The sequence below is a fragment of the Larimichthys crocea genome, chromosome VIII, assembly GCF_000972845.2.
Source record: "Larimichthys crocea isolate SSNF chromosome VIII, L_crocea_2.0, whole genome shotgun sequence".
Taxonomy (NCBI): Eukaryota; Metazoa; Chordata; class Actinopteri; family Sciaenidae; genus Larimichthys; species Larimichthys crocea.
Genome location: NC_040018.1, coordinates 13,297,739 through 13,323,275, shown reverse-complemented (window position 1 = coordinate 13,323,275; position 25,537 = coordinate 13,297,739). Strand labels below are relative to the sequence as shown.

At 40.1% G+C, this 25,537-nt stretch overlaps 3 protein-coding genes across 4 annotated transcripts in view; 1 reads left to right on the top strand and 2 right to left on the bottom strand.

Annotated features, from left to right (window-relative positions):
* nfat5b (nuclear factor of activated T cells 5b) overlaps positions 1-2,974 on the bottom strand; it is a 33,708-nt gene extending 30,734 nt beyond the window's left edge. Inside the window, exon 1 of one of the 2 annotated variants that reach the window (XM_027281364.1) lies at positions 2,682-2,974. Coding sequence is in view for 1 of the 2 variants with exons in the window: in XM_019270511.2 (XP_019126056.1) it covers positions 2,682-2,754 (73 nt within the window). In the remaining variant the exon portion in view is untranslated. The remainder of the gene's footprint in view (positions 1-2,681) is intronic. The other variant, XM_019270511.2, reaches the window with a different exon arrangement.
* A 1,261-nt stretch (positions 2,975-4,235) lies between these two features.
* Positions 4,236-20,757, bottom strand: LOC104930107 (polycystic kidney disease protein 1-like 2). The gene is made up of 38 exons (XM_027281341.1): positions 20,436-20,757; positions 19,619-19,777; positions 19,336-19,524; positions 18,638-18,748; positions 18,195-18,342; positions 17,878-18,107; positions 17,378-17,788; positions 17,155-17,282; positions 15,537-15,678; positions 15,331-15,435; positions 14,711-14,853; positions 14,424-14,603; positions 14,204-14,341; positions 13,895-14,046; positions 13,276-13,407; positions 13,065-13,185; positions 12,557-12,685; positions 12,242-12,467; positions 11,847-12,037; positions 11,509-11,739; positions 10,949-11,050; positions 10,652-10,830; positions 10,410-10,556; positions 10,102-10,301; positions 9,614-9,840; positions 9,319-9,535; positions 8,623-9,095; positions 8,421-8,517; positions 8,192-8,332; positions 7,921-8,106; positions 7,400-7,730; positions 6,671-6,804; positions 6,453-6,580; positions 6,211-6,371; positions 5,102-5,312; positions 4,911-5,012; positions 4,693-4,824; positions 4,236-4,575 (listed from the first exon to the last, which is right to left on the bottom strand). The coding sequence occupies exons 1-38, from the start codon at positions 20,755-20,757 to the stop codon at positions 4,405-4,407; spliced, it is 6,927 nt and encodes a 2,308-aa protein (XP_027137142.1). The 3' UTR covers positions 4,236-4,404.
* Positions 20,758-22,652: 1,895 nt separating this feature from the next.
* Positions 22,653-24,827, top strand: bola3 (bolA family member 3). The gene is made up of 4 exons (XM_010744783.3): positions 22,653-22,826; positions 22,942-23,068; positions 23,341-23,429; positions 24,258-24,827. The coding sequence occupies exons 1-4, from the start codon at positions 22,758-22,760 to the stop codon at positions 24,321-24,323; spliced, it is 351 nt and encodes a 116-aa protein (XP_010743085.1). The 5' UTR covers positions 22,653-22,757; the 3' UTR covers positions 24,324-24,827.
* The last annotated feature ends 710 nt before the right edge of the window (positions 24,828-25,537 follow it).

Below are 25,537 nucleotides of genomic sequence, written 5' to 3'. Positions count from 1 at the left end.
TTTTTTTTTTGTTTGTTTGTTTGTTTTTGGCAGAATTTTCCTGAACCGATCCTTAAAAAGAAATGGTTCATCTGAGAACTTGTGCACTCACTCACTTGAACATGCTGACATGAAATATGCTCAGTGTTGGGTATTAACTAAATACGAGGGATGGGAATCTGGTCTCCAACTGTCTTATTCATCAGAATCAAATGGGGCGACAGCAGCTCAGTCTGTAGGGACTTGGCTTGGCCGGCTAAATTCCAGCATGGACCAAAGTATGGAGGGTGGACTGGTAGCTGGAGAGGTGCCAGTTCACCTCCTGGGCAGTGCTGAGGTGCACTTGAGCAAGGCACTGAACCCCTAATTGTTCCCAGGGCGCCGCTCTGTGTGTTGCTCTACATTTGCACGTCTTTGTGTGTGTGTATGTGTGTGTGTATTTCAGGTAATGTGGGGAGAGAGAGTATGAGTATGACATGCGGGAAAGAGCCACAGGTTGGATTCGAACCCTTGGTTGCCGTGGCAAGGACTGAACCTTTGAACATGGGGCGGATGCTCTACTGACTGAGCTAACCTGCATGAAAAAACTTGAGTGAAACAAGACTTTCCCCTCTAAGATCAGTATCTATTCATTCTATATTCTATTCTTTTCAAATGCCACATTAGCTAATCAGTTCCTTTTAATCAATGACGGCATGTTTAATTTCAGATGATGACAAACTGTTGCTACAATTAGCTCTCAGGCTAACTGGTCTTGTATTAAACGGCGGTTAAACAATTCAACATTTGCAAACCTGTGTAGGCCTACTTTTTTTCCCACACAGAAAACTGAGTTAAATAGAATTGGACTGATAAGCAGTGGGGCTGATAATCCACGGTGGCACTGCCATCAATAAAATATTATCAGTCCTGTCCTTACATGGATTATGCAAGCAGATTACAAAAAAATAGAAACTATAATCAGCCCAGATTACATGTGAAATAAAGTGTAATTAGATTAGAATTACACTGGGAAGGATTATTTGATGTTTTTAAATGCCAAGTGTGTAGGATTTAGTGGCACCAAGCAGTGAAGCTGCACATTGCAACCAAATTAATACTCTCCCACATCTCACCCTCTACTTCCAAGCATGTAAGAGAAACTATGGCTGCCAAGTTGACAATAAAAGCAAAAGACACATATCTAGATCAGTGTTTGGTTTGTGTGTTCTGGGCTACTGTATAATAATGGCGGTTCAACATGGCGGACTCCACAGAAGAGGACCCGCTCTCTCTGTAGATATAAGGGCTCATTTTAAGACAACTAAAACACAATGACTCTTATATTCAGGTGATTAAACACAAATATATAAATATAAACATAATAATAAACATAAACACACTGTACCTTTAAATTATGGTAATTTTAAACATTATTTACACATTTTAAACAACTTATTTTCCTGACAACCAATGCTCCATAGATCTGGATCTCTATATATTTCATATCAGAGATGCCACACTTATACATAGCCTCTGACAGGTCGACAATAGGGATCATTTTAAATGCATTTGTTATTATGTTTTTAATTTAATTTTGTTTCTCTCAGTATTGACGTTGCCTTTAAAAAGCATTTGCTAGCTTTGCACACAGTCATGATGGATGTACTATTTATTTACACTTAGCTAAAAACACATCTGTATTCCCTAAAAATATAAAACGATCAGTTTTTATCATGCAAATTAGCATTTTTCCAAATATATGTTTGACTGAAAACTAAAACTAAAAAAGGTCCAGTGTGTAGGACTTAGTGGCGTGTTGCAGATCACACCCACATCGGACAAACTCAGGCTGTGAAACGTACATAAAAAGCAAAAAGCTATATGTAAAGACAGTGCTTGGTTTGTCTGTTCTGGGCTACTGTACAAAAATGGTGGACTCCATGGAAGAGGACCCGCTCTCTTTGTAGATATAAAGAGCTCATTTTAAGGAATAACACAACGATTCTTATTTTCAGGGGATTATACATTAATGAAAACATATTGTATCATCCATTCCTACAAAGAACTACTCCTAAATCTTACACACTGGACCTTTAATGGATAAACTAATTCATATTATTAACGTTTGCTGTGAGTAAGCATGCAACAATAAACCTAATCTCCCTGAAGATTTTTTCAGAGTTCAACTCAGTTTTTCTACGTGAGGCTCTCTCATACTGATGATGACACAGTTTATGTTTATGGGCCCGGTAGCACCACTCTCAGGGCCAGTGTAGTACGTGTGGTGGTGCCCCAGGAAGGGGGGAGGGGCGGGAGACACTGATGGCACCCACAGAAAATATACAGCCCTGCTCTTCAGCTGGCAGGGGGGGAAATAAACCTGTCTGACCGGTGCGCACCCAGCTGCTGTGGGATTCAGTTTGAAAATACAGCTACTTTACCTTGCTCCAGAAAACAAACAAACACAAGAGTGAAAGCTGAAGGACACCATGTGTGTACAGAGGTTCAAATATGAAGTCCACAGTATTATCAGCAGGCATGTGACAGGGGAGGCAGTTCACAGAAAAATGACACTGAGGGGGCTGAACGCAGATAGGCGCAAACACGGGTAGGTGGATAAGTTACGCACGCACAAACTCACAAACTACAGCAAAGTGAGTAGAAACATAAACATAAGCGACAAACAGAGCACAAAAAAAAAACATAAGGGAAGGCATTACCTTTAGAGTACAAGGATCTGGGAGAATTCAGGTCGAGGTCCCCGCTGAAAAGGGAGATAAAGTCAGAGGGCATCGCAATCCCTCAGTCTGAGAAACCGGACACCCTCACTCAGAAACAGCGTGACGTCGCTGGACGATATTATTTTCTCCCTGACTGTCAGAAAAGCTTTCAAACAACTTGTCTTCAGACAACTGTGGCTCAGAGTTGACTCTGTCCTTATTGCTTGCTTTGCCGTCTCCGCCGTCACTTGGCTGCTGAGTCCCTCCTCGGTCCGCCTACGACGCATGTTGTCAGCAGACGACCCGAGTTGCTCGCACCGAGCCACGCCCCCGCAGGTGACGCAATACGTACACCTTACGTCGGGATCGTTTCTGTTCAACAGATGATGAATTGTTTATATATATATATATATATATATATATATATATATATATATATATATATATTGTGTGTCTGTGGGATTGAAACACAGATTTCACACGTGTGTGTGTGTGTGTGTGTGGGAAAAAGAAAAAAAAGTCCTCTGATTCCAAACTGAAAAGAAAAAGGCGAGTGAGACAAGAGGAGAGGAGAGGTCATGAGTCATCCTTACAGGATGTTTGAGGTTGTTGTTTTCTTTGTTATTTATATATAAACTTGAGAAGTATCAAGGGTTGAAAGAGCAGCTGGAACGGATGTGGAAGGTCAAGGGTTGCGTGGTCCCCGTGGTAGTGGGGGCACTTGGGGCAGTAACCCCCAAACTGGGAGAGTGGCTCCAGCAAATACCAGGAATAACATCTGAAGCCTCAGTCCAGAAGAGTGCAGTCCTAGGAACATCGAAGATACTGCGCAGAACCCTCAAACTCCCAGGCCTCTGGTAGAGGACCCGAGCTTGGAGATGACACAGATACCACCCCGCCGGGGTGAGAAGGAGATTTTTTTTTTATATCTGTGGTTACTGTCAAATAAATGAAGAATATTTATGGTTATGACAATGTTTTACCTGAAAATGTCTGTAGTTCCACGGCCTCATGCTTGTGTATTAAATAACACACCTACCTGTGGAAAACTGTATTTGAATCTATGCAAACTTTGCAGGACAGAACACAATATTACTTATTTGCATCAGTGTATTAATGTGACACTGCAGTGTTGTGTGTTTCGTGTTTCGTGAAGTGGGTCTTTCTTTGTTTGAAATGTCCAATACTGAAAGTTTTATTATAATTGTTGTTGTATACCACTAAAATTAAATATTATTTGTCTACTTGTGATAAATGTAACGGTATCTATAACTGCAACACTGTGAGCATGCTACTATCTACTACTGCACATTGCTGTCGAATTTAAGATGAGGCTGATGGAAATATATAACGTAATATATATAAAGCCCATTGTTGAACAAAACAGACTGATGCAAATACACTTTTACTTGTATTTTATGGAATAAAAGCATAAAGATTTAGCAACAGAACACTTGCATTTATTTGCTTAACAAAATATACTGCAGCCTTACAGCACATCATTGCATAGCATGAGGATTATCCACCTACTTTTGGCGGTTCAGCCTCTCCTACAATAGTGACAGATCTGCAGCAGTGCAGAGAAATGCTATTATTTCTAGACGTGCAAGCAACAACATGTTGGTTTTTAATAAACGAAGCAAGCTATGACAGGCAAAAATTGAAGCGAAGCAATCTGTAGGTCTAATAATATTCAGCTTCTGTTTGACTGTAGAGGATGAAATTAACCCTCATGAATATTCCCAGGGGAAATCATCGAAAGTCCATTGTTTGAAGCAGATGAAACAACTGGCTTCTCAGCTGGGCAGTCACCTCCTTGTTTCTTACATTTGAGTCCAAATAAACTGCAGAGTTTCATAAGCATCAAGTCCACAATCTCATCTTCTTCTGATGGCTGTAAGATCATTGAGTAAAATGTATAAATCAGGCAGTATCAAGTCACAAGAGACAGTATCTCATTTCTTCTGCATCTGCATAACAAGACATTTCACACTCAGCATGGGTGATTTACCTTGTGATGTATCTGCTCTTGACTGAATGCCACAAGAATGACAGAGATGAAGAGGTTCAGCACCACAAAGGTCATGAACACGATGCAGGAGCCGATGAGAAAGGCACCGAGTACTGGATTGTAATTCAGAACCTGAGAGATCAGGAGTAAGTCACACACTGATAAAAGGTCAGCTGCCATACTGTGCAGTGATACAGTTAAAATAGTCTCATACCAACCTCTTCATAGTTAAAAATACCAAGCTGCAGGCTGATCATGGTCTGTGCAGCATCCAGCAGAGTCCGATAGGAGTACAGTTTCCACCCATACATCAGGTTAGACTGGAAAGTAAAAAGTTCATCTCTGCATTAATAACCAACCTCTTGAACAAGTTCCATTTCACAGAGTATGTGTGTGGGAAACTGCTCACAGCAATCGAGTAGGCCAGGAACATGATGGTCATGACCACCAGGAAGCCTGAAATATCAGTCCATGCTCGCTGCAGAGTGGCCGTGATCATATGCAGCTTTGGGTTCAGTCTCAACAGGTGCCACAGTTTGATTGTAGCTAATAGTACCAGGAAGGCAATAAGATACCCCAGCACTGCATCAGCCTTGGCTGTCTCGTGGAAACTGGCGTATCTGGAAACAGAACATGAAAGCATAGAGGCAATGATCTTTTGAGAAAGGTTTTGAATGACTTGAGAAAAGTCGCGTTGAAATTTTGTTGAAATAACAGATTCTCTCATAAGTGTGAGAGAATCTGTCTCTCAATCTGGCCATACATACATACATGTTATTCATCCCGTTTTCCCGTGATAACGAGATAATTTTCCTGCGTTTTCCCATGATAACAAGATAATTAATTCGAGAGCTCGAGAAAACAAAACGATAGTCTAGTGTATTAAATCAAGTGCGCCCGTATTACAGAATGTATGGCAAATGCATGTAGTCCGTGATACGGAGTGAGCAAACCTATTACGCCACTGTAAAATCCCTTTAATCCATAATTTCTGACAAAGGTTTGTACACTTGATCTCAGGACTGGAGTGAGGATTAGCCAAAGTGTATCAACCTTTGTCAGAAATTATGGATCAAAGGGATTTTACAATAGAGTAAATATTGCACATAATGCCCTTTTCAATTTAAAATAATGAACTTTGAGGGTGAATTTCTCCAAAATGATACAGTAAATATGCTTGATTCTGAGTGAGTGAACAGTCAGCATGGTCCTGAGATCAAGTGTACAAACCTTTGTCAGAAACTATGGATCAAAGGGATTTTACAGTGGCGTAATAGGTTTGCTCGCTCCGTATCATGGACTACATGCATTTGCCATACATTCTATAATACAGGCGCATTTGATTCAATACACTAGACTCTCATTTTGTTTTCTCGAGATCTCAAATTAATTATCTCGTTATCACGAGAAAACGGGTGGAATAAAATGTATGTATGTATGGCCTTTTAGGGCTTCCATACATACCAATGTTAAGATATGTTCCTTGCTTATATTGGGTGTGTTTTTCTTATTGCTTACTGGTCTTTGTGGTTCTGGTAGTACTCTATGTCCCGCTTTCCCAGTAAAGTCCTCTTGATGAAGACGGACAGCGCACTCCAGCTGAGAATGATAATCGCTAACTCCAGCAGGTTCCACTTAATTTTGAAATAAGCCCATTTCTGCTGCTTCATCAGCTTTCCCTGTCAGGAGGAGAGGAGTTTGTATAACCAAATTATTATTACTGGTAATAGTAGCAAATTCGAGCTGCAATAAATTCATACCTGCACAAACATGTAATAGACGATGAAGAGAAAATAGATGGCTTCAGAGGCCATGACAAAGATGTGAAGGCCACCGGTCGACTGGTAAAGACGCACACTCTGAAGCTCACTGCGGAACTGGAAAGCTCCTGGAGGAAACACAAAGTGACAGACAAGACGATTCTCATAAAACGTTTCTGTGCAGCTCTCACACAGTAGCGTGAATGTGGACGGCTTACCGATGGCCGTGGTCTCCAGCATGAGTGTGACAATGCAGAAGAGGTTGACATTGGCATTGTACACAGTGAACTCCACAAAGACTGCTTGGGTGTACACGTCAAACCAAGTGTTGTCAAAAAGGTACTGAAGGGTTCTACAAAGAGAAAAGGAACGTGGTTAAATGATTTCTTGATGTTATACCTAAAATGCTAATGCAGAAGCCAACTGTGTGAGAGGTGGTGGCAGCAACGCAAACATTTTTGACGTTACTATTACTGGTATGACAATTTTTACACTAATTTAAAACTTTACTTAAAACTTTACTTAAATCCAAAGATTTAGTAATATCACTTTATATCATTTATCATGCAAATGTGATCTTTATCTCTATTATGTTTTCTTTCTATCATCTGCAATTATATTTCATCACCTAAATATTGTTTTGTTTTTTGGGATTTTTTTACTCTATAAAATGTCAAAACTGCCCATTGCAAGTTGCTAGAGATCAAGGTGTCGCCTTTCAAATGCGTATTCTGTCATAACAGCTCAAAAATAAACCTGAATATAGTTAATACTGATAGAAAAGCCACCAAGAAAAGCTGCATCTCTTCACACTTAAGGGCTCCTTAAGTGTGAAGACACTGATTAGTGAACTAACTAGTCGATTAGTAGATTTATTTTTTCACTTATCTGTCTGTCATTCTGCTTAGTTCATTTCAGTGGGTCATTAATGTATCACAAATGCCTACCTGCTGGAATTTTGTAAATCTGGCCCCAGGTCCACCACAAACCCTCCTCCTCTGTAGAGCGTGACGCTGCCCCAGATGGGGTAGGCCCTCAGTTTACCCTGGGACTGGTATGTCCACGGGCTATGAACGTTCAGTGAGGCGTTATCACCCTCAAAGTGGCTCCAACCTGGACCATAGGAGCCCATATTCTCCAAGTCCCATGAGTATGGGGCGTGGCAGTCCCGCTCAGACTGCTGCATGGAGGGAGCCACATAGCAGGAGTTATTACGCACCCTCACCTGGCGGAGGCGAGCGTTACCCACCAGCTTGGAATTTCCATCTGTGATGAATCCTGTGACAGATTTTCAAGTAATTTTATTTGTCACAGTCCAAATGAATTGTTACTTTGAACCACACACAGCCTTTGTGTATGTTTGGGCAATCTACTTTACATTTTGTCAGAAGACAAAAGTAGACAAATATTTGAATTTGTTCAAATGAATTCAAAGTGAATGCAATGCAGTCATAACTTTAAAACTCACCTGGGTACTCTCCAAAAAGGTTGCTCAGCAGAGTTGTGTTTGCCCAGTTGAATACATCCTGAATACTCATACTGTCTGAGATCTCTCTACTGAAGCTCTGTCGGATGTGTTGGGTCAGAAAGTAAGCGTTAGGGTCCCTCTGACCATACGCCACCAGGAGCAACATCCACATAAATCCCATGTAGGCTGCATCACAAACAAATATCGTACATTAGAATCTCAAAATGTATTACATTGGATTCTTGTTGTTATGTAAAAGTTCTTCTCCTACTGAGAATCTCCCTCATAAGAGCAAAGACTTTCTGCTCTTTGATCATGTTGTTCCTCATCCTCTCGATGTCAGTGGGGGGTGGTGGCTGATAGAAACTGCATGTGCTGTCTCTTCTTGCTGCACGCACTGTGTCAGGATCATCTAAGAGAGGAGAACTGTATTGATACATTGTGTTTTGTTTTTTCACAGAAAACAATGCAGCTATAAAAGAAAACTGGAAAAGACATACTTGTGTTCCTCAGGCTCTCATCTATCTGAGGCTCTCCATACTCCTCCTGGTCAACTTTCTTCAGAACAAGAGCAAAGAAAGCAGCAAAACCAAGAACCTGTGATGAAAGATTTTCAGACTTTAATACCAGAGGACCTCATAATGATAAGTGTCTTCATATCCCTCCTGAATATTTTGTCCATGAACTGCAATGCCCAATCACCTTCAGAGGTTGAGTGATAAAGAGACTCTCAAAGAAGGAGACCACCATGGAGATCAGCCAGCTTATAGAGCGGTCTTTCCCGTATGTCAGCCCATATAACATGGTGAAGTATCCTGACACACAACTGGTTGCAATCACAAGTATCCAGCCCACAAACACAAACCACCATGGCAGCCCTCCTTGATGGCGTTTCTTGGCTGTGTCTCCGTTGATGCTCTCTTCTGGACTGGGGCTGCCATCAAGCTGGTCTCCTTCCAGGCTGGACGAGGGGAGGTGGTACTCCAGTAGACCCTTCATTCCCTGAACCTGCTCCATGGCTCGGTTGTAGCTGTCTGGGTTTGGAAAACGATATGGTCCCAACAAACCCAGCTCCTTCTCAACATGACGCAGCTGCCTGTACAGGTATCGTCTGTTGTTGCTCTTCTTCTGAACTTCATCTGAAGTCTTCTCAGGGCTCCCCCATACACTGTTTTCTGTCAACACAAAAAGCAAATGTCAGATGCATTGTGCTAAAAGTTTTCATTCTGGGCTCTAAATACACAAAATAAAAGATGTAGTTTGTTCGATACTTTAATCCAATTGATACTGAAGAAAATAATAAAACATATCAAGTCATCAAGTTAAGGCCATCATATTAACTGTGGTCAATTAGACCAGCCAATAAAAATTAGAAAGACATGATATTCAGAACTGTACCTTGTAGATTAACTGCACGTAAACTGAGAATCATAGAGCAATCTCTCTTGGAGGCATCAGTATAGAAGTCTCCAGCCACTCGGTTCTGTTGTCTGATGATGTCCTCCACCAGAGACAGCAGAGTGTTGATGTCTGCCTGCTGACCAGGCCGAAGCTCCAGGTCAGGAAGTGGACTCTTCATGGCCTTTGAGAGTGACTGAGCAATTTTTTTTATGTCCTAAAGGAGAGATCACATTTCAGTTGGGTAGAACAAGTTATTCTTACTTCTAAAATCACTGGTTAGGGTGCTCATCACCTTGATCACAGTGTCTGGCGTGATGTCCTTCAGCTCTTTCTGAGGGGAAGAGGTCTGTGAGGGAGAAACTCGAACAGTCTTGCCCTGTTTAGAGGCGTCAGTTTTGGTGGCCTTGTCTCGAGGACGGGTATTTCTGAAGATACTCACAATGAGGAGATTGATGGGAAACATGATGATTGAACTTTGTATTCCAATCATAACCTGTTGCCAGGTGAACTCGATGTGACCTGCAAAATAAATCAAGTTTAAATGGATGTGATTAAATGAAAGCTCTTTCAGGATACTTGGATACTTCTAGCACTACTGCTGTAGTTATACTTTCCCAGCCACAGGTCATTGATGTGCAAAAGTTCAATACAAAGATCATTATGTTGTTGTTTTTTTTGTTAATACTCACATCACATCATCTCAGTGTGTATGGTTGGATTAGAGTAAAGTATTCTATTGTATAATAAAATAGTCTGAATCTTTTGGGGTTTTGTACCTACCTAAGTCCATGGTCTGCTCAGAAGGGTCAGTAGGGATGCCCCAAAACATGATGCTGGTCAGCATGGTGCACAGCAGCAAGGAAAAACAGCAGGACACTCGCTGCACACGTGTAAAAGTGCTGCAAGGAGGCCGACTAATGACAGAGAACCAGATGTGGCCGTCACGGAAATCCTTGGCTGTCTTCATGAAGAACAAGTTGCTAGAAAGTATTTGAGAAAAAGGACATTTGGATTCAGTATAAATGATAAATTGACGATGATACAAAATAAACTAAAATTTCTTTGACCAGACATATAGTTGGTCTTACCTAAACCTCTTTAAATCCATCTCTGTGGCAACTGGGAAGACCTTGTCAAGTGTGCACTCTCCCACATCTACAGCCAACCAGGAGTTACACAGGAAGTGCCATTTTTGACCAGTCTCCAGATCCTGCACCATTACTTTGTTGACATACCTGCATATAACACCAACAATGATCTACTATGCTTATAGCAACAATATAAACTCAGTATTAACTTTTTATTATTAGTCTTGCCCTCAAACTCATACCATGCAGGATGTGCTCCCGAGTTGTCATGCCACAGCCTGATACTCTGCAGGTCTCCAAGGGAGAAGTGTGTGGTCAACAGGAACATGTCCACCCCACCCCTCTCAAACACTGGCTTCTCAGGGTCTGTCAGGTGGTGGGGCTCACTTTCTCCCTCTGTACCCAGCAGAGTTATTGTCACCTGAAACAAACAAACAAAAAAGCTCAATCAAGATAGAGTATAGACTAATGTGCAACATAAAGCAGTAGACAGGTTTTGTCTTTGTGACTCCCTCTCAGTTTTAACAGGCATTGCTGACCTGAGAGGAGGTGGATGCACCATGCCGATGTCCTGTGTTGAAATTCAGCATATAACGATACTCAGCCAAGGGGTCATTATCCTCAAGAACTGTTATCTTGACCTAAAAGTGAATGCATAGACAGCAGCGTTCAGGGATTTGTGCTATACAGCTAAGTATCAAATATAAGATACATGAAGCAATAAAAGGCATTAGATTATGGAGGATATCATTCACACACTGGTGTTCTCTCTCATACACAAACATACCCACTGTTGTACTTTTTATACAATATGTTATATTTCTTTAAATTCAACTGATGGTTGTACCCACTTGTTACTTTGTAGGACAAGGTTTAATGCACAAAACATAATGAGCTCATAATATTTGATCCATTGTTAGAGTGTAAACAAGACATGAAACAAAGGTCGCCAGCTCAACTCAAAACAAGGATGCTGCAGTTTACAGTTTACATTGTCCAGTGGCGTCTCCGAGTTTTCAATGAGGTGTTACGAAGTGGCACTGATACTTTGAGGGTTTCATAGACTATATGTGTGGTGAAAATCTTCACTGAGAATTACCTTGGCTGAGTCCTGGATGTCTTTCCTGCGTGCCCACACGACCACAAGGAGATAAGCAGTGAAGATGGCCCCCACAAAACACACCACCACAGGATTGTTTGTGAACGTAGCAAAAAGTTCTGCGGTACGTGACACGTCCACCAAGTTTGGCATAACAAAGAAAGAGCTGCCAAAGAAAGTTAAGTGGTTACAGAGGCACTGAGTGACCAAAGGTGTGGTGAGTGGACCAACCTGTAGACAAAAAAGAAAGAAAACCAGTTGGTTAAACATCCAACAGCTCACTTTTCAAGTATGTTTTGATAATAACCACTGTGAAAGTGTGAAATCTGTTTTTTCACCCTGCAGCCATCCTCACTCCAAGAAGACTCAGTTTCTTTCCAGTATTTGCACTGAGCAGCAATGGAAATGACAGTGACAGTGGCGTTAATGGATTTGACGCCTGGCTCTACAATTGGCTTCATAACAAGGTAGTGCACTCCAATATCTCCTGTTCTGTCTTTGGGACTCAGCACCCAGGTATATTTTTCCTCTGTGTTAAAATAACAGACATGATCATATACAAAAAAAAAAAACACACACATTGTAATATCAGTGGATATGTATGAGCTACAATGTGATTATATATAGTACAGGAAAATGCATTAATGTCACTTTGATCATGGTTATGAGTAATCAGTAATATAAAGTAGTTTAAATGTGACTTTCAGCTATGGCATGTAAGTTTTAATTGTACCTTCTGTGGAATTCTCTTTTGGGATCCGAGTCTTAGCCACATGATTCTTATCATCTGGATAATCTTTGTATTCCAGGAATAGCATGAAGGAAATGTCTTCAGACGGCTCCATTTTCAGCACAAGTGTTACGTCCGGCGAGGGAATGTCAATTATTAATGTGCTGAAATTGGCAAGGTCCAGGACCGTGCTGTTCCCCTGCCCGATGTCAAGCCTTGGTAAGAGAATCTAAAAAACCCAGCAAACACGTTGTTCTGAAGTCTAGCAATGTCATCCAAAATAAAGTAACTGAAAGTATCTATTAAAACAAATAGTACCTCTATCTCTTCAGGTAAGTTCTCTACATGGATGACGGTGCCGTTCACTCTGGTGAGAGAGACGGATCCTACTGTTCCTGTGATGTTTTCCTCTTTCCAAGAATATGGATTTGTCTCAAAACTCATCATCTAGAAAGAGGTGGGCATATAGAAAAGACAAAGTGTGCAAAATTATGACTCAGATTACTTATTCTTTTGTTTTTCTGTTGGTTCCAGAGCTGTAGGTGATGTCAGATTAAATAATAGAGAAAGCAACTGTTAAAGATAAGGTGGCAGATTTGTAATGAGTTATTAACTGAGGAGTGAACTAGCAGGAGTGAAATAACAGAATAACTGAGGAGTGAACTAGCTCACCAGAATGAACTAGTTTACTGTTGCCTTTTTACCTGGTCCAAGCACTATGGATGTTCAACAATGAGGGAAACCAAACCGTATACAGCCCACACTGACACCATGCTGCATCAGCATCTTTAAATTCACTGTAAATGTTTATTTTGTACACACTTACTCTGACATCCACCGGCTCCCCTGGAGAGACGATATGAGCCGGCAGTGTGGGGAAGGAAAATCTGGAGGAGGTGTTTTTCTGGACATTTATATCCTGCATTTGTATCTTTTCTGGAGACACTCTGTGGGAAGCACAATCAAAATTATTGAATTTAAGCAACCTGCAGTTTATTGTTAAGTGCATGCTCTAGCCAGGCTCAGTCATCTCTTACCTGTTGACATACACACTGATCTGACCAGAATCGATGATGGCTGGGTCTCCATTCAGCTTTTTGTTTGTCAGCAAAGCACTTTGAACATTGTTTATCCCAGTGAGCAGAAAATCTGAGACTTTTTTCTGAGGAAAACACACAATATATATCTTATTTGGTAAAAGACCATAGAGGAGTAAAGAAATTAAAACAGATCTATCCCCTCTATGCCCTGGTGTAAATTAGAAACGGGTACGCTCGTACATATGGCATGGTCTTGTCCTAAGATTAGACAGTGGTGGTCTGAAGTTGAGAATATTCTTGAAAAAATGTTGTCACGGGATATTTCTTTAACATCTGTGATCATAATGCTGCGGGACTTAACCGATCTGAGGCTTCCCTCTCAAAGGAGAGTCACAAAGGTTTTGTGAGCTGCCAAAAGGGGGGAATGTGTATATGCATGTTTTATATTTGAAATGGAAGATTGTACTATCTCTTGTCATGGCACTGGTTTTGTATTGTGTCGTGTTCTCTTGTCATGTTTGTTACTATATGATTGTGGAAAACGAATAAACAAACATTTCCAAAGAGGAGTAAAGAAACACAGATATATAGCAAGTTATCAGTCGTGGTTTTGGTCCTTACACTTGATGAAACATTCAAGATATTACTGGCTGCTTCAACTATTGGTGTAGCTGCTTGCACAACTTCTCCATCATCTCTGCTGCTCTGATTAGCACTGATAGTGTTGAGGGAGGAGCTGAGGTCTACCAACAATGAACCAGCTTCTTCCTGAAAGGAAATAAAGAAACATAAAAGATTAGAGTTGATCTGTGTACAGAGAAGCAGAGTCTATACTTAGAAATTTGAAGCAACTTTTTTTTCCCCTTCCTCATTTGTTATTTTGTGACATTAATCCTGACATATAATTTGAAATATTTTGCTGTACTTGTGCAGCTGGACTGAGCTCATCTGGGCTCTGAGTGAGTCCAGCCACAGCTCTGGCTGTCACTTGCACTTCCTGAGTTGTGTTGCTGGGTGAGTCTAGCAGGACTGTGGTCATTTTGGTCAACATTTGCTCTCTGAGCTGAAAAAGAAGGAAGTGCTGATTAACATCATGTTGTTTTCTGTTCGAGTTGTAAGCCTCACAGATCAAATCATTCTGTTACCTTCGTCCTTGCATCTTTCTGATCCTGGCCGGCCTCTGCATTCAGCATATCAGATACTGAAGTGAATATTTGTCCGAGAGACACACCAGAGAGCAGACCCTGCTGCTCTAACTGACTTAGACTATCCTGCACTGCAGATTGGAGAGCCTCCACAGAGGTGCTGGAGCTGCTTTTCAGCACCTAGAGGAACACAAACAGTCGCTGTGAATTATTCAAATTAACTGAATTATTATTATACTTTTATATGGACAACCTGTTTTTCCAAATTTTAATAAGAAATGACCAACCTGAGTGGATACAATTGTGGTGGCTTTCTCAAATTCATTTTTTACAGTCACCACAACAGACAAAGTGTAATTGTTGCTCTTATCTCCGAGAGGCAGGAAGACAGATTTCACCTCATGTGCGTTACTGCAGCGCAGATGTTTGCCTTAAAGATAAAAGAGACAATTTAGTTTAGACTGTTCTCGATTATCTATCTGCATACAGGTTGTTAAATGGTCAAAGTATTGAAATTAATCACAGGCACTCATTTTTAGGGCAAGGTACATTCTTTCAAAGGTCAGCGGACTTTCTTCCTCCAGCATACGAATATGAAAACAGACCTCTAGTGTCAAACACATATTACATGGCACATTTGCTTCCAGCATCAACATACTTTGATCTGCCTATGCCTCACTTCCCGCTAACATATTTATACTCCTATTGCCACCTTCTCTTGCTTTCTTTCTACCTTGTAAAAGTTTTATTGTTTGTATAAAACTGAATTAAAGTCAAAGACAACTCTACATGTTTTCACCTGTGTCCGTTTTGAAGCAATAAAAACATCCCGTGGAGCAGAAAGAGCTTGGTTTGCAGGAAATGTCAAAGGCATCAAAAACTGTTCCTGACAGTGGAGAGATGCTACATGAGGGTGGGCTGGGGCTTGTAGGGGCATCAGTTGCAGCTGGGTTAGTTGGCTCCGGCCCTGGTACTGGTAAAGTGTATTTGACAAAACCTGGCTCCTCCTTGCCTGAAAAAGAACACCATAGATTTTGTATATATAATGTAAAGGGCTCCAATACTTATACTAACCCTTAATCTACACATAAAAATGATCGGATGAAAACACACCATAAGCAATCACACTGATGTTGTGAAACGTGTCCCTTGAAACTTTCAGATGTTGACTGTGGACAACATATTCAGTGTTTCCATCCTGCTTCTCAATAAGTGGCCTTCTTCCTGCTCTGGAGTAACATTTCTCGAGGTCTTCCTGGAATAAGGTAAACAGTGAAATCAAATAGTTTAACACATTAAACTTTCATGCCACAGTTTAAAAATTTATTTAAGTGTTGTTCCAGACTTACCGTCAAAGGTTTGGGGTCCTCAATAAACCAAACTACATCTGGGCAAGTTGTCACACAGCTCAGTCTTAGGTTTACATGGTTGTTTACATTTATTGAAGCACAATTATCACAACTGCAAGAATAAAAGTGGACATATAACTGTTCTGATTATATATACATACAGTATATCTAACCCTACAAGAAATGCTGTATGTGAAACCTTGCAAACAATCTTTTACCTGATGGTGACGTTTGTGAATTCCTTTGGAGCAACAATGATGCACTTTGAAGCTGAAGCCAGTTTGACAGATTTCCTAAACCAGGTTGTTCTCCGCACAGTTAAAGCGTAATGGTAAATATCAAAAGGATTTGGAAGGCAATCGTTGTTGATAACATGAGTTTCATCCTTTGTTTTGTTTTTGCATTTGCAGTTTCTTTCTGTATGGAAAGAAGCAGAAACAGAACTTTAAAATACAGTTGACAGCACTTGTATAAAGAGAGAAATATTATAAATCACAGTACCACTATAGCATATTTACATGAGGGGGAAAAATTACAAGAACACAACGCAACCCAGTAACTATCCAATTGAGACAACACCTGTTTGACATAGTGAGTGTGATGACATGTGCACATCATATCCTGGAAAGCAGAATACTCTAGAAGACCTTAGTAATCATCTTGTGGTCAAAATATGATGATGTAAGCAGCATGAAAGCATTTGAAAGCATTTCTGCTGAAATGAAAGTCACGAGTTGAACACTGGTAAGAATAAATTATTTTCCCGCCCTTTCATTCATTACTGGTAATCAGATTTAGTTTGGAAACCAAATCCAGCTGTATGAAAAAACATTGAGGGATCTTAGGAATAAGATCAGAAATAACAGAGATGGCTGGATGCAGAGAAATCAAAGACACACATGACAAATAATCAGAAACCTAGATTCTGCTAGAATCACATATACAAGAGCTGAGTAGGCAGGTTTTTTGTGTTTGATGTAAAATTCATATTTAATTAACAATGGTCTCTCTGTCACAAACACTGTTTTGTTGACTGTGTTCTTTTAATTGTGTTCACCCCGTGTCATTACTTTAATTACAGTTTAACACATTCAAAATGCTCAACAGTGAATTGAATGTTGTACTTACTACATGTCCATTCAAATGTGAGTCCTTTGCTGGGTAATGATTCAGTTCCAGTCACGCTCAGTGTGACATTCTGAGTGTAGTCAACCAAAGTGTCTGGAGTAGAAATTATTTTCAACTGAGAGTCATCGACACTCATATTACCTGTCTATAGATGAAAACAAAGTCAGTGTGCTGTAATGGAAACACCTGTACATATTTATAATCTTATGTTAGGTGACATATAATGTATATGTGTACAGATCATTATGACATACTGAGACTTCATGTTCATCTGGTGATTGTTCAGAGTAACTCTGGCATGCCTGAAGTACGCTCTCTAAGTCCACATCCACATCAAAGCTGGAGAAGGCATTCATGGCTTGCACCTTCACCTGCAACAATCCTTTACCAAAACAGTTTTTTAAGAGCACTGAGTACATGTATGACATGCTATGGCTGAGTGTTTCTATTCAGTGTTTCAGCTTAAGATGGAAGTACCTTCAAGTGGGTTGGAGAACGTATAAGCTTGTAAGCTACCACTGAACATGTTTCTAGTCTCTGAGAGAGAGTCCCTGGCTCCAGTAAGAGTAAAGAGCAACTCCACAGGGGCTCCTCGCTCCAATGACACACTAATGTTGAGGTCAGTAGAGTTGGGACAACCGTCCTCCTCTGCTATCACAGAGGCCTGCAGGCCTTCGACAGGCTCCAGCAGACACAGCTCCAGATCAGTGGACACTTTTTGGGCTGTGACTTTGTTAGAGGCAGTTAGAGTCAAGTTGTGGCAGCCATGTCCAAGATTCTCCACCACTTCTACACTTAGCGTCATGTTATGGGGTGTGATCCCTCTGTCCACGGATAAGTTTGCAACCAAATGGCCTTCATGTTGAATTGTGTAGGAAACATTTGTACCTGTTTAAAAAAAGGTAAACAAATTAGTGCATTTTCTGAGAAGTTGTTTATTGGAAGCATTTATCCCCTGCGGCGCTCCAATGACTCACCTGCCTCTACCATAACTTGGATCTGAACAGGCCTATGATGGAGTGCATTGCATTTAGTGCCACCTGTTGACATATTCCTGCTATAGCACTTAATGACAGTAAACTCTCTGATGGGCTCCTGAATGGTTATGGCTTTCTGAGCTGTGACATGCCAGTCACTGGTTGTGCACTCCACTCCAACCATGAAAACGCCAGGACGGCTGAATTTATGCATCATAGTGCTCTCCATCCTGTAAGTGAAAGGTTAAACACACTTTAAGAAAAGAACATCAATGGTTAGAATCTGTCTATCTGGTTGAATGCAAAGTCTTGCTTACTCTGCTGGGCTGTATGGATCAATAGTGTGGCCATCTCCAGCATTCACGGTACATGTGAGATTTCCCTCAAAAGGATGAAGAAGCCACTTCACAGTGATGGTGACATTATCAAAGACGGCCGCCAGCTTGCTCATCAACAGGTGGAGTCCTGAGAGGAAATCAATAAATGAATACATGTTTCATGTTACTTGTTTGAGTTGAATGTCAACTTGCAAGTTAAGCCTGAGAGGCTACATAGCTCTGCTGGTGAAGTAGATGAAAGGTGAAGGATGAGAAATTGAGTCACGAAAAGGAGAACACAAGACATACAGTACATAGTCTGTGGGTGACGACATCAAACACAACTTTGTCTAACTCCAAACTAGCTAGAATGATGTTATATTGTCAACTCTTCTCCAGAATGATGATCTACAGTATTATTTTAGAGAGGAAAAGACTCAGACCATGTTTGCAGTGGTACTCTACAGACAGGTAACTTCCCAGCACAGGACATGGTTCACCAAAAGAGCTCTGATCCGCCGGAGCCTGGCAAGCCTGCAGTCCGTGACAATGGGCTGGAAAGACACACAAGTCAGGTAAATGACAATGCTCAGTTTTCATCCTATTAGGTTCAAATAATCTTGCTGGTGTTTGTATAATCCTCTAATGAAAGGGTCTAATAACTCTTGTGTATTAACAATAAGTAACACCAAATATTTGCTGAGTAATTGCACGAACTCCGGCAGCTTGACTAATCCCAGACTAATATGAATGTGAATATATATTTACCCCAAAGCCCATCTATTCAGCTCCTGGGAGGGGATTTGCCTAATGTCTTTTCTAGAAGTGTAATCCTTTTGTCTAAAGCCACAGGGGTTTCATGTTTGACACGACACATTGAACAAAAATGGAATTTTATCTGGCCCTTTTTTAAAAAGTGGCTTTAACAAACACATATAATGTTCCCATAGATTTAACTGTAAATACAGATACGCCTAACAATCATTATTTCTAATAATTTGTACCAAAGTATCAGGTTGCAAGTTAAAAAAATGAATTGTAAATGAGGAGTAACCAAATCCATTATGATATATATTTTTTTATTTTTCTATCATAGTCATCTTCATTTTATTACATGTAAAAATACTTAAATTCCTAATACCTGTTACAGAGTCCATCACATCTATCCAGCTGCACTCCTCCTGTGTGGATGAGGGCGAGGCTGTGAGCTTGGATCGGCAGTAGTGAATTGTTTTTCGACCATAGAAGCTGTCATCTATCTCTATAACTTGACCAGAACCACATTGCAGTGTTGCATTTTGGCCATCGCATGCGATAGATCTCCCAAATTCTGAGGGGTAAAAAAAAGAAATCAAGACTTATATAAGTAGAGCAAATACAACTAAAGTTTAATGTTATGTGTTGATTTATGTAAGTGTGCATACCAAACTGGCAAATAAAGTTGAGCTCCTGGCTACAGTTCTCTGTGGCTTCCCACTGAAAGCCTGAATGTCTCAGGATATGTCCACAGGCTGCTTGTACATCTGGCATGTTTACCCAGTTACTATAGCTTACATCTGAGCCATCCAGCCACGCAAGGGAACCTGGAAAAGGACAAAAAAAAAATTACACCATTTAGTGTGATTAAACTTCTATTTTGAATTCTGACTCTCAGACAAGATGCTGCAGAGGATGTTAGAGCTACAAATGTTAAGAAATCCTTGTTCGCCATATCTTTTCTTCCTGGTGAGTTAATTGTTAAGATGCAATTTAGGGATCATAAAACAACAAAGCCACACATTGAGCTGGTGACAGGGTGAATGCATGATAAAAGGCTCATCCTCTGTGGAGGAGAAATAAAGGCACATTTGTAAATCAAGCCACTTGACAGCACATCTATAGAAATGCTCAAATGAATGAGAAATATCTCTCATTACACCTGCTGCTTGAGGGAGATAGCCAAATGTGCCAGTCAGTAAACAAGCACATATCATACATCACACATACATATGCAGATGGACATGCAAGCTGCCAAATGAGATAACAGCTGAGGTTATAATCATTATAAACTCAGTTATTAGATAGAATCATTGATCACAAATAGCAAAAGCTACTGAGATGGTTGATTTCAGAGAAAGTTACTGGCTTTTAAGAACAATATTTAGCACTTTTATTGCAGCTGGCATTATAGAACTCAGATGCACGTAAGCTCACTAAAAATCTATATAAAGCCACTAGAAGCCTCTCCACGCGCCCTCTCACCTTCAGTGGCAGCAGAGTCGAGTGTGAGGTTTGGAGCCGCAGGTGCCAGCCCAAGCCACCAGTCCTTCCCCGGCTGCAGGTGCTTCTGAAGGAACTGTTGTGTTTCATCATTCAGGATGAAGGCCAGGTGCCCTCCACCTCGCTCACACCATCCTTGGGCGCTGAGAAAGGATCGCTGCAGAGCCACAAACTCGTAGCAGGAGCCGTCGAAACCTTCCTGGTAGTCTGGGCAGGAGAGAGCCTCTGTATCCTCGTCAGCATAACAAACCCAGCTGAGGAGGAGAACCATCAAAGTCAGTGTGGGAAAAGTGGCACTCTCCATCTCTGCACCTGTATACTGTTCAGACTCTCTGCTAACATCACCTCTTTAAAGGGCACTGACGTCAGAAACTCTGGCACTAGTCAGCTCTTTAGGCTTATTTTTAACACTAGGATGGCTTCCTTGATGGCTGTCCAGCTTTGTGTTGTGCCCATAATTCTTGTTCACAAACAAAGCTCTGGCCTGTGGTGAAAAGGCACCAGAGCCCACTGTCAACAACCACTAATTGCTCTTCTGCCTCCTTTAATGTAGGGGTCCACAGCCTGCAGAGCAAGATAAGCTTCTCATTCAGACCGGCTCCTACCATGAAAATGTCAATCTGAACTTTCAAAGGAGCCAGAGGCTTCAGCTGTCCCATGGGCCTGTGGTTGTTCAGACTGATATGGAACTAAAAAACATTCAAGTTAAAGGTGGTAGCCTTTACTTTCACACAGGGTTGATTCCCTAACTATACATTATAATGTTAGTAATAAATAATAAAATGATTGATGCTGAATTTCATTTAAGGGCTTTCATTTCAGCATCCTGGTATAGTACATGCTTGCTCGCTGTCACAGTGGCATGGCTTACTGGGACAGTTCAAAAGTACAGAGCCATCGTTGTAATCAGTAACACCTGTGCTTTTCTTACCACGTACTCAGCAGAGTAGCACATTATCTCACAATTTGCTTACTTGACGTATGAAAAGGTTATATTGTGTTTATTTTGTCTCCAATCTGGACTCATACATTCTTCATATAATAAAAGAAAGAAATACAAGAAGACATTTTAACAGGTGCAAACGGGTATGTAGCAAGTCTTGCAAGCAAGCACCATTCTCCCCCATACGTCTATATAGAGTCACTATCAGAGTAAATACATTTTATTTTAATTTATCACAGCAGCCATTTTGATATGAAACAGCAGGGTCAACACAGGTGTTTCCAATGATACTAATTAAGGCTCCATCCCATTTATTGCAGCAGAGACTTTGCGGTGAACCAACATGCACCACAGCACTGGTAACACCTGTGTTTACCAATGACAGTATGGTGTTTACCTGCTATTTCATGTAAACATGGCTGCTGTGGAAAAAAAAGGTCTATTACTGCTTCATAATTTACCAGAATATTGTGTTTTATATATGACATACCAAGTATATAAATTAATTTTTTTAGACATACTTGACATGTTTTGATGGGTCGAAATGAAATACTGCATCATGAAAGACGATATTTGACATTTAAGCGGAGAAAAATATTTAATTATCAAGTATTTAATTTAAAACAACTTTTTGTTTATTAATTAATTGTGTATCATGTATTATATGTTTATATAATGCCACCGTTAAACCACCCTTCATGTTCAAAAGGGATGTCACTACAGTCCCATATGTGGTCTCATACTGGAATAAATTCATGGAATACACTGACTGGAGGAAGATCTGTCTCTTACCCAACCGATATATGTTAACTAATAAAGTGAGAGAAGTTTCATTTAAAATAATTCATAGATGTTATCCATCCAATGATCATATTGTTAGAAGATTCAAAAAAGATACTGATGTGAAATGCACTTTCTGTTCTGAACATATTGAAACAGTTACTCATTTAATTTGGCACTGCCCCTTTGTCCAAAGTCTGTGGACTGATACCTGTAACTTTATTGCTAAAAATGTTGACAATGATTTTAAGTTGTTTTGGAGGGATGTACTGTTTGGGCTCTTTGACTTGAACAAAAAGAGAGTAAGATCATACTGATGGAAAAATTTCATATTCATAAGCGTAGAATATACATTAATGTTTTTGTAATGTTTTGTATATGATCTGTGTTCCTTTGTTTGTGAAACAAAGTTCTAATTAAAAAAAAATAAATAAAAAACAAATAAAAAAAACACCCTTCAAGTACCCGTATGTGTGACGTCATATCACTGAGACGCGTGTGGCTGAGGACATGACTTGTTGAGTAACCGGCGTGTGTTTGATCAGACGTCCCATGGTTGAACCGAGGCTACGATCTGCACAATGTTGGCTCGTACACGCAGCCTGACCAGCAGTGTGACCTCTGCTCTGCGGCTCCTGCGCAGTAATCAAGTAAACGTGCACTTTATCAGCGTGTTGTTGTTCAGGCTGTGATGCTAACAGCGGGTCGCTAAAGTGCACAGCAGCTCATCGCTCCTCGTTTTTCTCTCTCTCTCTCTCTCCTCAGGTTGTTGTGTCTGCACATGTGACGCGGAGATGTCTCTGCACACAGACAGACGGAGAGATCCGCATCGTGGAAATCCTGAAGGAGAAGTTCCCCTTGGCCTCGTCGCTCAAAGTTGTGGATATATCAGGTAAACACTGATCTGACAGGAGACTGTCTGCATGAGGTGACACTGAAAACTGAAGCAAACTTTTCTTTGGTGTGAAGAAGTGTTAGTCCAGCTCATAACTGAAGTTATGATGTGTACAGAGGTTCAAACCCGAGACTGCTTTCCATCAAATGTGTATATCTCAGATGTTCAATGCATCTGTAATATAGACATTATTATTATTATTATTGTTATTGTTATTGTTATTTTTGGAGGAAATGACTGTTGCTTGTGTGATCCTGTGTTGTGTTCAGGTGGTTGCGGGGCCATGTATGAGATCCATATAGAGTCCAGCGAGTTCAAAGGAAAAAGGACCATTCAGCAGCACCAGTTAGTCAATCAGGTAAATCATAATACAGTGTTCCCTCGATTATCGCGGTAGATACGTTCTAAAAACTAACCCGCAATAGACGAAATCGGCGAAGTAAAGTTATTATACATGTTTTAAGGCCGTAAAACCCCTAACCGCACACTTTTATACACTTTTCTCACATTTCTCTCTTATTTAAACACTCTCAAAGTTCAAACTTTCACAGATTTAACAAAATAAGTACAATACTATATTAGTAAATGAAACCAAAGATCAAAACCTGTTTTCAAGCCCAAACATTTTTAACAAATTTAATTTTAATGATCAATCTACGAGGTTGACACATAAAAAATTATTACCAGTAACTCACGCGTAATTCACAGTTCCTCTGACTGCAAACATACAGCACTTCAGAGACAACACAATGCAAACATGAAGAATTATACAAAAAAATCCACGAAACAGCGAGACCGCGAAAGGTGAACCGCGTTACAGTGAGGGACAACTGTAACAAAGAGGTCAGCACTGTGACAGTGTAAAATAAATACATATTTCAAATTTTAGCAGCTATTGTTTACCTCATGTATGAAATATACTGAAACACGCAGTAAACTATACAGAAAGAGCTACTTTGAACATCACAGATAGATATGGACCATAGCACACAACATAAAGTATATGTAACTACTGAGGAAGTGCATGTGTATAACATGTTATGTGTGTGGTCAATATCTATCTGTCATCCATGCTTGTGAGAGTGTCCCCTTGATTTTGGTGGACATGTTTATGAAACACAAAAACAGATGTTTATACTTGTGCACGTTGAAATTTACTCATTAACCTATGTTTTGTTTTCCCCAGGCGCTCAAGGAGGAGATTCAAGGAATGCATGGACTGCGAATATTCACTGATGTTCCAAAACAGTAGAGAACGTCTCTGCAGGGCTGACCCACAAACTTTTCCTTTGCTCACCCTATCTATTATGAATGTACAGTTTTAAAGAGGATATTGTGTAGCAACGGTGTAAAATGTGTAAGAAATGTAAGATTACATTAAGTTTTCTTTGTTGAAGTAGTGAGATATCTTCCACTCTGAGGTGATGTATAAAACTTGTGAAGGCTACAATACGCACAAAATGAATACCTTGTAAATAAATCAAGGTAACCTACATGTCAAGTCATGTTGGTCTTTTCCCAATTTGGGGTCTTCTCAGGGTTGATAATGATGCTGGTGTGATGATAAGCAGTTGAAAAAAGTAGTAAATGCAACCATCTTGAATAGTGGAGCATTATTTTGCTGACATTGTGATCACACTTGTTACCGTGCCATGAAAGTTGATTGATTTTACATGAATTACTTGCCATTGGATTGTACATGGAGCTTGAATTAATACTACTTAATGCATGTTGCAATAAAAAGCTTTCTCCCTCACATCTCTTACTTGATTGACTATGGAGGCTTTTGTGATTTGCAAGGAAAATGCACATCGTAATCATATCAAAAATGTGGAAATATCAATATTTTAAAGCCGCACTCATCAATCAAATTGTTTGTGATATGAAAAGATTTTCTCATAGCGATACAACCACAAATCAAACAAACATGGTTGTTACCCCATATAGATATTTAATCCCCTTTTAGCTCATAGTTTGGTTTGCTTTTTTTTACTTGCAAATTTCATGGGCAGATAATGAAAAGTTAAATCTCTGTGTTCTCTACAACAGCAGGTAGTTGGTTTCATTAAATAATTAAAGTGTATCCTACTCACCATATCAGACTAACAAAGCTAATAATGTCAGCAGCTAACCACTTTATTTCAGGAGTTTTACATTCGAAAAACTGAGCACAAAGAGTCACAAATGAAGCTTATGGCTAATAATGCAGTAACAGTTATTGAACTTACACTGACAGATGTTTATCTGGTGGTCAGAGTACATGTGATGGGATAATTATGTCACTGCTTCTGCTGGATATTTAAGTAGTTAGGCAACTGTTTGTAACCACAACAACAAAGTATATAGTGCTAACATTATGTGTTAGCCTGAGTTCCTCCGCCTTTAATAACATGGTTAATGCTGTCATTTGGAAGTGATGTAGAAAACAGTAGTTTTTTTTGTTTTGTTTTTGTATTTAACATGTTT